General features: G+C 54.6%; 5 protein-coding genes across 5 annotated transcripts; 1 reads left to right on the top strand and 4 right to left on the bottom strand.

The window, feature by feature from the left end:
• Positions 1-217: 217 nt before the first annotated feature.
• Positions 218-1,312, bottom strand: CCOS01_16716 (uncharacterized protein; the record flags this gene model as incomplete). Its single annotated transcript, XM_060464852.1, has 2 exons — positions 218-354; positions 436-1,312. The coding sequence occupies 2 exons, from the start codon at positions 1,310-1,312 to the stop codon at positions 218-220; spliced, it is 1,014 nt and encodes a 337-aa protein (XP_060304519.1).
• A 1,375-nt stretch (positions 1,313-2,687) lies between these two features.
• On the top strand, positions 2,688-4,085 carry CCOS01_16715 (uncharacterized protein; the record flags this gene model as incomplete). Its single annotated transcript, XM_060464851.1, has 1 exon — positions 2,688-4,085. One exon carries the CDS (start codon positions 2,688-2,690, stop codon positions 4,083-4,085), a length of 1,398 nt encoding a protein of 465 aa, XP_060304518.1.
• Positions 4,086-4,521: 436 nt separating this feature from the next.
• CCOS01_16714 (RNB domain-containing protein) lies at positions 4,522-7,533 on the bottom strand (the record flags this gene model as incomplete). The annotated part of the gene is made up of 2 exons (XM_060464850.1): positions 4,522-7,277; positions 7,338-7,533. 2 exons carry the CDS (start codon positions 7,531-7,533, stop codon positions 4,522-4,524), a joined length of 2,952 nt encoding a protein of 983 aa, XP_060304517.1.
• Positions 7,534-8,990: 1,457 nt separating this feature from the next.
• On the bottom strand, positions 8,991-9,691 carry CCOS01_16713 (uncharacterized protein; the record flags this gene model as incomplete). Its single annotated transcript, XM_060464849.1, has 2 exons — positions 8,991-9,218; positions 9,398-9,691. The coding sequence occupies 2 exons, from the start codon at positions 9,689-9,691 to the stop codon at positions 8,991-8,993; spliced, it is 522 nt and encodes a 173-aa protein (XP_060304516.1).
• A 3,992-nt stretch (positions 9,692-13,683) lies between these two features.
• Positions 13,684-14,136, bottom strand: CCOS01_16712 (uncharacterized protein; the record flags this gene model as incomplete). Its single annotated transcript, XM_060464848.1, has 1 exon — positions 13,684-14,136. A coding segment is annotated over one exon (453 nt), but the record flags the coding sequence as incomplete, so codon positions are not given.
• Between the last annotated feature and the right edge of the window lie 246 nt (positions 14,137-14,382).

The raw sequence follows: 14,382 nt of genomic DNA, 5'->3' as shown, positions 1-14,382 counted from the left end.
ATTTGATTTGGTCCTTATAGGATTATAGACGATTCTGTCATCCCGAGTGACCTCCTGCTTTCCATCCGCCCAACGATATTTGGTTGTGTGCAATCAGATGGCGATCCACAAACGGCCATGATGCGATGCCGAATCACAGCTCAGCGGTTGAGAAATTTGCGCTTGGTGGTTGACTTGCTGAACAACATAGCTATTTCAATACTAGTCTCTCCCCGTCTTAGTCGAAGATTGAGAACTTCGACTCGATCCCAACTCCATTGTGCTCTTTGAATGTCGCGTAAGCTGAGCTAGGGCAGCCGGCGGAAGAATTGGGAGCCATCTCGGCCCACGGGAAGTCGACGTCTTCACCTACATCTAAAAGATCCCAGCAATCTGATTGTCAGCAAGCACTGACTTCGCTGATAGATGGGCTGACAGGATAATCGGATCACTTACCAGGGTAAAACCACAGTCGCCTCAGGATCCGGAAATGCATCCAGTCTTTTCCTAACCGGGGAACTCTCCTCCGCAAGTTGTGCTTGAAGACTGTAAGCATATAAGAATGTACAATGTCTTCAAGTTCGCCAACCATCATGTCTGGCGTCTTTCCAGCTAACTTCTGAAGTACCATGCACTCCACCGAGGGATTTGGGCGGTCATTTTCAGGGAATTTCTTTAGCAGGGTCTGTAACTTTGTGGTCCGCCGTCCGCATGTCGTCCAGACTCTGTACGCAGTCTCCAGATGACCCTGAGAAAGAACAAGCGATGAATTCTGCGGCGCGAATGGCTTGGGGTTGTCGGCGACATTGGATGTCTGCCGAGACTGGTGTGTGGCCGTAGGTGCCAACGGCCTCTCACCGGCAGGTGCTGTTTTCTCCATGGCAATAGACGTAGCCTGCCTCTGCTTCATAGGTGTCTTCCGCCTCGGTACTGTCGAGTTCTCAGATGCCGCACCTGTCACATCCACAGCCTGGACAGTCGCCGGCGCCTTTGATTGCGGTGTCGCCTCGCTGGTATCTGGTTGAAGGCTCACAATGCCCATGATGATCGTATTCTCGCTGTGATCCAGAATTCTGTCGAGCATAGCATGGGCCTGCTGGCGAGATCCATGAAAAGCGAAAGTTTCTTCTGAGAGATGGTCTATCACGGGCTTGCCAAGGCGTCTGGTGTTGCTGATATTGACGGTGATGTCTCCAGCGTCTTCAGTGTTCAAGATGACTCCGAGGCGTCCGAAGACAGGCTTGGTGTTGTCGGAAGCGGGTGACGACAGTTTGACTCGCTTGGCCGGTGGTTGAGAGGACGCCTCCGCGGCAGTGACGCCGTTACCTTCCATCTTGAGTCACTCCACGGATGAAGGAAACGTCAGTAAACCAGCCGAAAGAAGGTGCACTTTGGAAGGGCAAACCTGGTAAGGAGATTGACTTTGATGGTTTTGTAATTTGGAAGTTGGTTTGGGTGGGTTGTGGGGAAGAAGAAGGTGGTGAAGGTAAAGGCTGAATATTGCAGGAAGGGACGCCCGAGGCACATGCTCCCCCTTTGGCAATGCATTCACTGAGTGGTGTGGGACACTCGCCCAGGAGAAGGCAGGTTCGGACAAGTGGATGATAAAATAATCCGCTCACTACCTTACAGTGTGTATTATAACTTTCTCTTTCTTTGTCGCTATTTCATAGATATTATATAACGAATATACTCGAAGGACTACTGACTGACATTGATTATAATGCCAGTCGTGGTAGTGATAATGGTAGTGAAGGTAATAGAACGAGGCTGTCAAGACTAATAAAGCTCTATTTAAATCTAGTACTACTTCCCAGACTATTCGTGTGGGAACTCAGAAAGATAGAACTTCTTCGTTTAGTTATGTCCCTTATAAGAGAAAACAAAGTGTTCTATGGCCGTTATTTCATGAAACGCTCGCTTTACTATGTCAACTATGTACATGGCAGATCTGTTTACCAAAGGCGCCCTCGTCTTGTACGGAACTTCAGGTTACTTCATATCCCTGATAATTCTACTGACTTCGGTGAATTGGAATACCAATTTTTCGTAAAGGCTGTTTTATTCATATCAAGAATCTAGTATATTGTGTTCAGATCAATCCATGGTAGGTCGATGTAGCGGCATAGTCCCACCTACTCCCTAACCTGAATCACGCATGGTAGAGCTACGTTCGGAAGTGATAAGAAATTTGATCTCATTCGCTCGCACGCGAGATCACGTCGTAGGCAGTTGTTGAGACCATGTTCATGACCTGGGCAGATGCGGTCAGATAAGTAGGTAGGTGACTTCTGCATTGCCTGGGCTGCCTTCTCTATCAAACGCCCCTTCCCGAAGGAGGTGAATCATGCTCGGGACCTACCTACATAGTGGACCTTGCCTTATTGTAATTCACTCTGAGTACGTACCCACGTGACGCGTGGATGCCAGAGGTCGGTGAGGTCGTCCCCATTTTCCTCCTACCTGCAAACGCCCCTATCCTGCACTTCACTCCCTTCACCTCAAAACATCACGTTTTTTTCCATTCGCACATCAACAGCACACTGGTCGAGGTTTTCAAAGCGCTACACACAAAAAGATCGAAAGGTCTCCGCCTACGTGCGCGCCAGAAGCTCTCTTGTCTGACACGCTTTGCGTGTCATACCGATCGCAGCGGCCTACCTTCACAGTGTTGTCCCTGCCACGACCACGTCGAACAATCTCTCCAAATGAAGAGATCCAGACCTTCCAGTTCAAGCTCTAACGCTTTGAACTACGGGTTTGATGACGGTCGACGATCCCGAACCGAGGAGGAAAGAGACAGCAACCCGGTCAATAGACCCAAGCCGAATAATGTTCCACATGGCACCATACCGATGCAATCTCACGACATTAGACCGTCACAGAGCCTGGTAACGGAATACAACACGTCTGGGAGCGAATCAATCCAAATGAACGACCAAGAGCGCAGTGTGGAGATTCAGAAGCTGAAGGAAAAGCTGTCGATGTTAGAGAGGTCTTCTGATCGAGAATGTCAAGGCGCGCCATACTCGCCTGTGCGACCCAACCTCAACGACTTCAAGTCAGGGTCCTACTCTGATCCTCAGAAGCTCGAGTATCAGCACGGCATGCACCCTGATCGTGACGAGCAACTCGTCAGGCCTCCCTCCAGACATCGAAGCAGCTCCATCGACCGGGCTGGTTGGAACGAAAACCGCTCCGATCACGTAGGCTCCTTTGGCCGTGACCATCGTAACGACACCCATAGAGATACACAGCGATCCGTTGCTTCCCAGTCGGGTATCCAGAGGGGGGGGTATCACCAAGGTTCCTCTACGAAATCATTCCGAGGCACCTCCAGTAGTAGATACAACGCCAATCGTGCCCACCATACACAGCAAAGGCCACACGACAGAAACTCCCAAGACGAAGCGAGATCGGCGCCGCCTAACGCTCCCGTGGCTCCCGCAGCGAATTCAAAAGCTGCCCAACACCTGAGCAGCGCTGGTCAGAAGCGAAACAAGGTCTACCACGACACCGACATCCGCCGCCACAAGCCGCCCTTTCATGGCAAAGTGAAGATGACAAGCGAGGAGCAGACCCAGAACCAAATTACTACCTCGCAATTCCTGTACGGTGATCGCTTTGACCCTAACAACACCTGCTCCAACTGCGGCCACGCCGGACATTGGCTCGGCGACTGCGTCTTTCCCGACGACAACGGCACCATCATGGGATGTCCGATCCATAACACGAAGCTTCACGTCCTCGACGACTGCCCAGACCTGCCGCACATGAGCTTGCAGCAGCGCGTGACACTCATGGTCGTGCGCAGGAGGAACAAGCCCGCGATCCGGTCGAGGAAGCCGTGGATCGAGTTTGTCAAGGAAGCTATGGGCCAGGGCCTAGAGGAGCTGGTCTGGGCGCCCTCGGTGTGGACGCAGGAGTTTGTGATGCGCATGATTCACGACCGCAAAGCCCATCAGCCGTGGCTCGACTTCGATTACGGACGGGACCTCGTGTCCAAGTTGCCTGTCGATCCGGAGACACAGGGAGATCTTAGGTCTTTGCTCCGGAAGTGTTCTTTGTGGGACCAGGTTCATAGGCCTGTCCGTCAGGCTCGCTGAGCATGCTATTCGTCTTTCGAGGGTTCGGGTTTGGTGTGTTCATATCTGTGACCGGATGTCTAGTATACGAGGTTGAGGCGAAGATGGACGCGGGATGGGTTTGATGATGAATGATATGCGTCCCTACAGTCTGTGTACGATACTCTAGATAGGTCACGTCTGATACTATCTTGGTGCGGTGTCATGCTGGGCTCCAAAACTTGTGATATTGAAGGGTGCTGCTTCCTTGTAAACATAGGATCGAAGCATGGGAACTGCGTAAAGACACGTTCTATTCCCATTTCACATAACAGATTTTGCAAACCGTGAGTAGGCATAGGTAAACGCGTTCGTTTCTGAACTTTTAGGTTGGCTAAATTTTGGCCATCTTTCTACTTCAACATCTCAAAACACGCAAGAATTCCGTATTTTCATTCCCACATCACAGCGCCCCCCCTCAAACGGCAACAAGCTCCATCTTGACACCTCTCTTACCCGTCATCTCATCCTTCTCATCCGTAACCTTGACCTTGACCTTTTGGAACAGCTCCACCCGCAGCTCCTTGCTCCCGCTCGTGGTAAGCACATAATTCTCCGCGTCAAAGGTGCTCTCGGGCTCGGGCTCCGCGAGGTCCCGCAGCCGAATCAGGCCCTCGATACCGAACCGCGGGACCAACACGACGAAACCGTTGCTGAAGATCTTCATGACAAAGGCCTCCTCCTCGGCGACGCGGCCCTTGAGGGCCTGGCCGACGTAGTAGGCGATGCTGGCGCGGCCGGCGAGCTGGGCGTTGCGGTGGCGGACGTTGATGTTCTTGCAGACGGCCTCGAGGCGGCCGCGGCTGCGGACGGCCGGGTGGATGGCCTCGTAGCCGATGGCGGCGGCGAGCTGGCGGTGGGCGACGAGGTCGGCGTACCGGCGGATGGGGGAGGTGAAGTGCGTGTAGATTTCCGAGGCGAGACCGTAGTGGCGGAATTCCGGGTAGGCCTGGGTGCCCGAGCAAAAGTACTCGGCGGACATCATGCAGCGGGTGGCCATGATGCGGACTAGGGTGTTGAAGAAGGGGTCGACGGGGTCGACGCAGGTGTCGAGGGAGTCGGCGAGCGCCTTGCTCGAGTCGACGCGGAGCTCGAGGCCCTTTTTGACGCGCAGCTGGTTCGAGAGCTCGTCAAAGTTTGTCTTTGGCGGGGCGCCGTGGCGGCGGAGGATGGCGGTCTGGGGAAACGCCTCGTAGATTTTGGCGGCGACGCTGACGTTGGCGAGAAGCATGAACTCCTCGACGAGGGACATTGTGTCGAGGTGCTGCTTCGTCTTGACGTCGATGGGATCCGACGTCTCCGACTCCATCTGCACCTTGACCTCGGGGGAGGACAGGCTGAGGGCGCCGGCGTCCATGCGCTTCTGCTTCAGCTTCTTGGACAGCATCATGAGCGTTCGGATGCTGTTGGTGAGGTCGTCCTGCTGCGAGGCGTCGTCGACGCGCAGCTGGGCCGCCTCGTAGCTGAATGCCTCCTTTGACTGGATGACGGATTTGGTGAAGCGGGCGCCGACGACGTCTGCGTTGGCATTCATCTCCCAGATACAGGAGAAGGCGTAACGCTCGACGTAGGGCTTCAGCGAGCACAGGTCGGTACCGAGAAGCATCGGCAACATGTCGATTCTCTTGTCGACTAGGTACACGGTGGTGCCTCGCAAGCTAGCCTCCGTGTCCATGGCATTGGCGGGCTTGACAAAGTGGGAGACGTCGGCGATGTGGACGCCAACCTCAAAGTTTCCGTTGGGGAGAGGCCTTGCGTGGAGAGCGTCGTCGATATCCTGGCAGCCGATGGGGTCGATACTGCAGATGAGGAGCTTGCGGAGATCCTCTCTGTCCCTCCAGCCGGGATCTTCCAGGCTCTGTGGTACTCTCCAGTCGTGGCCCTCCTTTGGCAGACAGTCGAGCACCGTCTTGGGGAAGGGACGGTATTGCACGTCGTACTCCAGCAGGAGGGCCTCCGTCTCCGCGGCCTTGGTCTCGAGCTCACCAAGCGAACGCACAAAGTGGCCCACGGGGTGCCGGGAATCGCGGTCCCAGGCGTCAATCGTGACCAACAAGCGCTTGCCGAGAAGCTCGGAAACCTGTCTCGAGCGCAGCTTGATCTTGGGAATGCGCTTGTCCATGGGGATGAGGAAAACATTGTCCGACTTGCGGCCCTGGCCGCCGCTCTTGCTCGCAGACGAAGGGTCAATATGTCCGACATACTGCCGCCAGTTACGCTTGATGACGCCGACGACCTTTGCCGTCGGTTGCGGCCGGCCTTCGGTGCTGTTCTTATGCGTCTTCTTCACCTCCTCCTGCAGTGCCTTGCGCTCCTTTTCCGAGACAAAGTCCTGCGCTTCCTCCCCGTCGGCGTTCTCGTCGCGCGTGACCGCCTCTTCCTCGATGATCTTGGTCGACGGCTCCTTCCACTGGTCCTTTGGCAGAACCTCAACCACGACTACATCGCCGCTTACGGCCCGGTTGATGTTCTCTCTGCCGAGGACGATGAGAGGCTTGGGGAATGCGGGTACGTGAATGGAACCCTCCAGGTAGTTGTACGGCGAGACATTGAAGATGCCCTGGTGAAGAAGACCGGCCTTGACGCCGGTCATCAGCTTCGACATGGTGAAGTATTCCGGGTAGATCGGGCCGGCGGGCTTCTTGGAAAAGCTCGAGTTCCGCGACTCGGCAATCATGTCCAGCAACCTCTCGCCATCCTCGAGACCGCCGACGTACTCGGAGAGTGACATGGCCGCGACACCTTCGGTCTTGGCCTTCCTCAGGCAGTCCTGGTCGTCGCTCAGCATCACGACGGCGGGCACCGTCTTGGCCTTTGTCTGCGCCAGGTGGTCGGCGTACCACTTCACCGCCTTGCGCACGGCGCGGTCGTTGCGGTCATTGACCGTCTCATTGGACTCCCGGTTGACGTACGTCTCGAGGCGGAAGTCGTTGAAGAAGACGTAGAAGCGCTTGTCCTCGCTCTTTGTGAGGCCGACGAGGCGGTTGTACAGGGGTAGCGAGCGGTTGCGCAGCTCCTCGAGCACCGTCTGCAGAATGACAACGTCGTAGAAAGCCGAGCTCTGCTCAAAGAGGTCCATGGCGTTCAGCAACGCGTTGGTGTCGGGGACGATGTAGTGCCCCTGGGGGAACGCCTTTGTCCCCGCCGGCTTGTCAGAGAGAACGAAGGGTTGAACTGGGAGGCATTGTTTAGTTGTCATGTTCGTGCGGTAAATCGAAAATGGGGTAAACTCACCATTGTTGGCTGCATCTCTGGGCGCCGTCTGCAGACAGACCCGGCACAGCTTTGACGAGCAGGGGATATCTTGACGCAGGTAAACCTCCCTCACAATCTTCTGAACCTTGCCCTTTCTCGTCGAACGGACGTAGACCTTGCTCGAGATATTGGCGGCGAAAGGGTCCGTCTCGAACGAACGCTTAAGACTCGTCATTTTTTCTGACTTTTCGATTTCTCAGTCGCCTTTTTGTCGAAAAAATGAGTTAGCGACGATGGCGATGAATTTTCTTTGGATTTATTTGGTTCGCCGCCCCTTCACACTGGGCTGGGCACTCTTTGATGATGAAAATTGAAGTGAGGTGAGGCGCGGTCACCGTGGGGCGGCTGACAAACGAATCAGGAAGCCTGTGGCGCTTGAACGGTTCCTTATCGAGAACGTCCGTTCTTCCTATCTCTTATCGATAATGAAACCATCAGCGTCATTGCATCACCTCCCGTCACCACCTCACCGGGCAGACGTGACACCTCAGTTCTGGTGTACCAAAGGTAGGTACGTACCGCAGACTTTCGGTTCCGAACGACGCATCATGCCGTGCACCCCAAGATCAATATCGTGGTCCGCACCTCTCGACAGCAGCTGGACGCGACAGGCTTGCCAACCCGTGTTGTCACCATTAATTTAAGGAGGGCTGTCTAGTCCTCGCCGACAGCCTCATCGGGAAGCAAAATCTTTGTGCTAGTCGACGCGGGACTCGGATGAGGCTGGCCCGAGGAGAGTCAAGTCACCAAGGGAATCTCGTATACGGGCACTCTTCGATTATTCAATGGCTTGTCATGGTGGCTCACCATGGCGCGCCGCGTTCTCCCTTCTGTCGACCGACGGATGGGTATTGTGAAAAAGAGATACGATAAGCCGCCGAGCCGAATCTCTCGTACTCAAGCATCGCTGTACTTGGAGATGCCCACGAGAAGCGCGTAGAGTTAAGATTCAGCCGCCGACTACCTAGATAAGCAAGCAATCCCGCTGGGTCCTAAGCTACCCGACTCCCCCGTGTGATCCTCTGTCGTCGTCGGCGTCGTCTCTTGTCTTCCCCGACGAGCATGGTCGCACGGCGTCGTTCCCGAGTCTCTGTCTCTTTACGTTGCGCGCCCCCAGTTCCGTCACGGCGGGCGCCACGGCGGGAAGAGGGAGAAAAAAATAAAAGCAAAAAAAAATTAAAGCTTGTGTAACTTTGACACTTTCTCGCTGGTTACACAGAGGAGAGGAGGGGGAAAAGAAGAATAAGAAGCTACAATATCCAAAAATAAGAACGACGAAGGAAGCGATGAATGGGATTCCTTCGTCCCATCAATCGGGAAACAAACCAACCTGTTTCGTAGACACGCCCCCTTGTGCTTGGTCTTTCGTGTGTGTGTGGTTGTAAGTATGTGGATGTTTGTGTGTGTGTGTGTATGTGCTCGGAGAGTGTGTGCCGCCTCAAACTTGACGTTTTCCCTTCTCCTCGAAAAAAGAATCCAACTCGTGGGAGGGGTGTGTGTATGTGTGCCGCCGGGAATAAAATCCGTAACAGAAAACCGATTAATCGAGGGATCAGAGCGGCGCGAAGACCGGGATTGTAAAAGCTTTTGCTTACTGATATTCCGCGTTTGGTTATCAATCATCAAATGGGCTTACCTTACTTCGCCCATGATATGATCTACAGGAAGGAACCACGAAAGAATGAAGAAAAGGGCTACGGTTACGGGGACTCTAACCGGCCTCTGGCCGCTTTTGCCACGCCATGTCAGGTCAGGTTGCCCTGCTTGGATCGGCCGCCCCGGTTCCGTGGCCCAGGCGGCCAAGGGGGAGGGGAGAGCGCACGCACACTTGCACGCACGCACGCATCGCTCGCGAGGCCACGGCGGGAACGGCCCTCATGTCAGCGTTGCATCCTGCTGGAAACCGTAGTCCCCTTCCCTCGATCTTACGGGGGAGAATCATGAAAGGAAGGGGAGGGGATGGGGGCGGCATGGCATGGCAAGGGCCAGGCTGGCTTCTGCAGGCGTCCGAGAACTCTTGGCCAGGCGCGGGAACGCACCAGGATGTGAGTGAGAAAACGGTTTTGCTTGACCAGCAGGAACCAGAGATGAGACGTCGGCTGCAGAAGGCTGGGCCGTTCACCTCTCTGCCCATTGTTCTTCCATCTTCCATCGGTCCAAAAGGAAGAATTGTCGGAGCCAGGCCAATTGAGGAAGAAACCCAATCTGGGCTTATCGAGTCTGTAGCGGCTCGGCCATGAGAGTTTTCCCAAGTCATGACAATAGAGAAACATCGTTTCGGCCGGGAGACCGGGATTGTGGTACTCGGGGCTTCTTCCTGCATCGCAGTGCATCGCAGATGGTAAAGAGTTCGAAAACGTGGGCTTTGTGGGACCCTGAAAAACCTTGGCCGAAGCAGCTTATTCTTCTGCAGTGCCTTGGTGCTTCCAGCATCAAGTTGCTGGGCATCAGCAGACATTGAGGTTGACGTCCAAGGGGGCTCGAGAGCCACACCAAGGGCCACGCCCCGTCGCATTCGCAGCGTATTGCGTGTACGAGTCAGGCGCATGAAAGCAAGAGCAAACAACCTCCCTAGGTTCGGCTCGTCGTCTGAATAAGCTATGAGCAAGAGTCGTAAAATACCGTAAGCTGAGGAAGGCGAGACAGAATAGGAACGGGGCATAAATCCACGACGACACACACACGCACACATCTGTGCGGAGGCGGGAGCTAAAAAAGCGACTGTCACGGGCTGGGCCAAACCTGTTTTACAAATGTGTTAATCGTCTCCACCGGGAATCGTTGAAAGAAACATGTTGCGCCACGGAGTGGCCAAGGTGAAGCGTACGGGGGCCAATGGCGGTTCTCGCGTGTCTGGACACAACGTCTAGCAAGGTCCATCGCTGTCGGTCCTGGTCCTGGTGGTATTCCGTCGACCGGAAGGCAGTGTAAGGTATTGCGCAGATAGGTAGGTAGGTAGTTAGTTACACTGGCCATGGCAACCGAGAGAAGCGACGTGATGTTCAAGTGCCGATGGTACCGCTGTGTCGATTGCACCGCGAATTGTCCTTCCGACTGGTACGGTTACCGTGTATCTGTGAGAGTTGATGAACGCCGCCGAGGCTGTCTGTCCCAAGAAGCCGGCCACTGGCTGGCAAAATGGCACACCAGTCGGCGACGGGACCCGGTTGGAGGGTCCCGCGATGATCGATCAAACAAACCACGGACGCCGGCGAGGGTTAGGTTACGTTACGCATGGCCGCCCGTAAGACGAGGTAGGCGACGTATGAAGAAGGAAACATTAAGGGCCCTTTCGGCGTCTGATGGTTGTAGCAAAAGGTAGATGGGAGCTCTTGGAAGGGTAAGAGAGACACAGACGTGAATGGATGACGGTGTGTTTTGGACGTATTGGAAGAAAGGGTGACATCGTCTTGATTGCCCCTCTTGTCCCCTCGGTAGGCCTGCTAGAGCATGAATCAGAGACTACCCAGATGAAGGAAAAGGGAAAAAAAAGAAAGCAAACCACCAAACGATGAAGGCATGCATATATCCCGTCCCTCCACCAGGGAACTTGGAGAGGGCATGGCAGGCCGCCAATCTAAGCGTACATGAGGAGATGTGAACCGTTGCCCATGAACAATTAAACGGGGGTTGGCCAAAGAGAGGGGCAGAGGCATAGCTATTATGACTTACATATGTAAGTATGTTAAGCTGGGGGTGTGATGGTTCATGGTGGTGTAAGAGGTGGTGTGGTGGTGAAGGGAAGGGTGGTGGCCGTGTCTCCACAGCGGCTAGACACCCGCAGATGTATATTGGCTGCTGGTTACTGGCTGCTGGCTGTTGTCTGCGAACAGGAAGCGATGGAGATCGGAATCGACCATGCCTGAATGGGTTCCCACAAAGGAAAAGGTGATGGGCGAGATCATCTCCATAGCTATGTAGATGCTCTTCTGCAGTTGGAGGGAACATGGAAGGGGAAGGGGGTGGGCAGGCAAGGCAAGGCAAGGCAGGGCAGGGCAGGGCAGGTCGAAGACGGGAAGGGGAGGGGAGGGGAGGTACCTAGGTGAAGGTGGGGAGCTTGGGAGCGTGATGGGAGGAGGCTGAAGAAGAAGAAGAGGTTCAGGGGGTGTGAGAACTGCGAATGGTCAGGCACGCCGCAAACTGGGGGAACAAAGGGCCGCCCCCCCCCCCCTTCTTCAACTGGAACTGGCAGCTGGGTTTCGATGGGGGAAGAGGGGATGGCACTGGATGGGTACAGTATATTGTAGTAGAGGGGATGGAGGGGAGAACCTGAAAGATGGAATGGGGGAATAGATGAGCGTTCGCTGCTGCTGCTGCACGAGCGGGTAGCCAGGGTCCAAAGGGTAGTTCCCGCACTGCAAAAAGGAAACACAGCGGGCCATGTCCACCTGCCAGACCTTGTAAGGTGTAACTACGGATACCTTAGGTAGGTTTTGCAACTTGTAGTGTCACTGCCCCGGTCTCCGTACGCAGTCAGGGAGTACAGAGTACCTACTCCCCTCGCCGTGTAAGTCGTTCCCGCCCCCGTCCATCCAGTCTCCCGTCCCGTTAGCAACGGCCCCCAGTCACCTTCCCCGGCCGGTGCCAATCTCAGTCAAGGCATGCCTTGTTCAGCCATCAACAGCAAGAAGGACCAAAATCTACCGTCATCATCATGGCTTCTCAACATTCTCTTCAGACCGATAGCATGTAGTTCATAGGCGGATCGAGGCTCGCTTGTCACTTGGCCCTATAATCATCTATTGTGTGGGCTTGACTTACTGGTGTTGTTAATTCCCGTCAGGAAGCAATAGAGGATAACCTCGATGTAGAAATGAACAGCACCATCACATTCACCACTGGCTCAACATGAGCTCACAGACACATACTAATGCTACCGAGACAACACACTACCTACCCCATACAAGGAAATAGCTTATACGGATAGCAATGGGCAGCGATTGGCGTCCACCCCAGCATGATAAGCGGCAAGCCTCAACGTTGGCGAAAGCACCTACCTATGTACCTAGCACCCCTCGCCGGCCTCTTCTGCTTCAGCCCTCCCACTTGTCTTCTACCCCAGACCATTGGGTGCCGCTGTGCCGGCATTCTCTCTTTGACAGCCACCCATCACAGCTGACAGTAGGCATGTACTCAACACCACCCATCCAGAGTACGAACATGGCTATCCGTTCCCGAGACGAGGCCCAGACGCAAGGGCCATGAGCCGCTGTTGAGGCTGGGAAAGAAGAAAGCCAAGGGCAGCTCAGGATAGCTCAGGACAGCTCAAGATGTGTGACTGCCATCACCTACCCGCACCTCCCCTGGCAATATCCTCTGCCTCCACGGGCCCGTGTCTCCCTGTATTGTGTCCTCATACATCGTTGGAAGAGGTTATCCTGCCGAGGCTGATGCAGCAGAGGCACCAGCAGAGGCAGCAGCTTCTCTGCACCATCAATCACCCATCCACCCATCCATATCCACTACCGGCAGCTTGTTGTGGACCACGATAACAACCTCTCGGTTGTTGCCGTGCATTTGGACTGGCACGGCTCGTTCGGGGAGAATAAATTGGTTGGAGGTGTGGAAACTCGCCCACCCATAGCCACAACCCTCTTCGTCCGTTGTTTCGTTTCTCTAAACCCTTTCATCGCCTTCTACTCTTGCAGCAGTATTGCAGGCACTGCTGCTTCCTAGCTTGCATCAAGTCATCCCAAAAGGACGGAAAGGGAGCAGCACCTCTGGTGTCTGCTGTACACCACCACGCCGGTCGTCCCCTCCATCACCATCAACCCCTGGTTAACTGCCCACAAGGCCGTGCCCTGCTCATGCTATGCGAAAGGAAACAGATGTCCATCCATCATGAGTGTGGGGTCTTTTTTGAACCCATGATTTCTTTCTTGGCTTGTGCGTCGGTCATGAACGTGACCTGTTGATCCAATCGCATACGGGGATTCGGGGTGAACCAACAGCCAAGGCGTTTCTACACAGTAGGCCATCCTTTCGTCGATGGCTCTCCCCTCCATCTTCGCAATCGCTGCCGCCCATGCCTTGCCCCATGCCTGCTCATTCCTTGTTGGAGGGCACAGGGCCATACTTGTTACTGTGCAGTAGCTGTATTGTATAGCTAAGCTCGATTCTTCACACCACCTTTCTCCGAGGCAGAAGATTCCCACGTACAGTCTGTCTCCTCCTCCCGAACAAGCATGTCTGATCCTATCACTCTTGATCTTTTGATTTGTCCAGCTTTGTTGTGCTGCCGGGGCACTGTCCAGTTGTTGAGTCATCTGTTCCGCAGTAGTGTCAGCATATCTTACCGTGGTCCCTCCGCTCCTTATCTGCACTCTCAGCCGCTGCCGAGGAGGACGCGTTGTAGAGGCGCGACACCCTGACGCGAGGTAACGACAAGCAAGAGCCTGGCCATCATGATCACTCGCGAAACAAGCGGGGAAATCTGACCGAAGCCACGCGAGACCTCTGTGGTTGACCGGTCTTTTGCTTCCATTATGTCCGAGGCATCTCCGCCAAGCGGAAGTCGTCTCGGCGGAATCCTTCCTCGTTCTCGATTTCGATATGCACACATCCCAGCTTTGAGCCACCTCGGCTGAAACGCATCCACTCGTCGACAATTCTTGCTTGTCGACGTCGAGACTCGATCAAGGCCGCTGCAGAGACACGAGTAAGTGGAAGCTTCTTCACCACTAAGAAAAACGCTCTTTTTTGCGTCTTGCTTTCGAAGTTTGTCGTTGGGCACAGGCCGAGACGAAGCTAGTGAAGCACCGTCTCCGCGCAAGTGCCATTTTGCGGTCTCGATAGCTATGGCGTCGTTGCTTTCCTTGACCGCTCTCTTCTCGGTTGTAAAAGTCCATTTCCATCGCCGCCTTTACGATGACGGGTTGCCAGTTGGTATCGAGTTTCAGCTGTGGCGCATACTGATATATAGACCAGGCTAGGGCCACAGGCCAGGAGCCAATGAGTGACGACGTTTGTCGATGTGTGAACGTCCGTGATGCCCGTCAGCGATGGAGACCCATGCAGCACTCCA

The sequence above is a fragment of the Colletotrichum costaricense genome (genome assembly GCF_030867565.1).
Source record: "Colletotrichum costaricense strain IMI 309622 chromosome Unknown Scaffold_33.1, whole genome shotgun sequence".
NCBI classification, from domain to species: domain Eukaryota; kingdom Fungi; phylum Ascomycota; class Sordariomycetes; order Glomerellales; family Glomerellaceae; genus Colletotrichum; species Colletotrichum costaricense.
The sequence above is the reverse complement of the archived record's forward strand: the minus strand, read 5'-3'. Positions and strand labels throughout refer to the sequence as shown.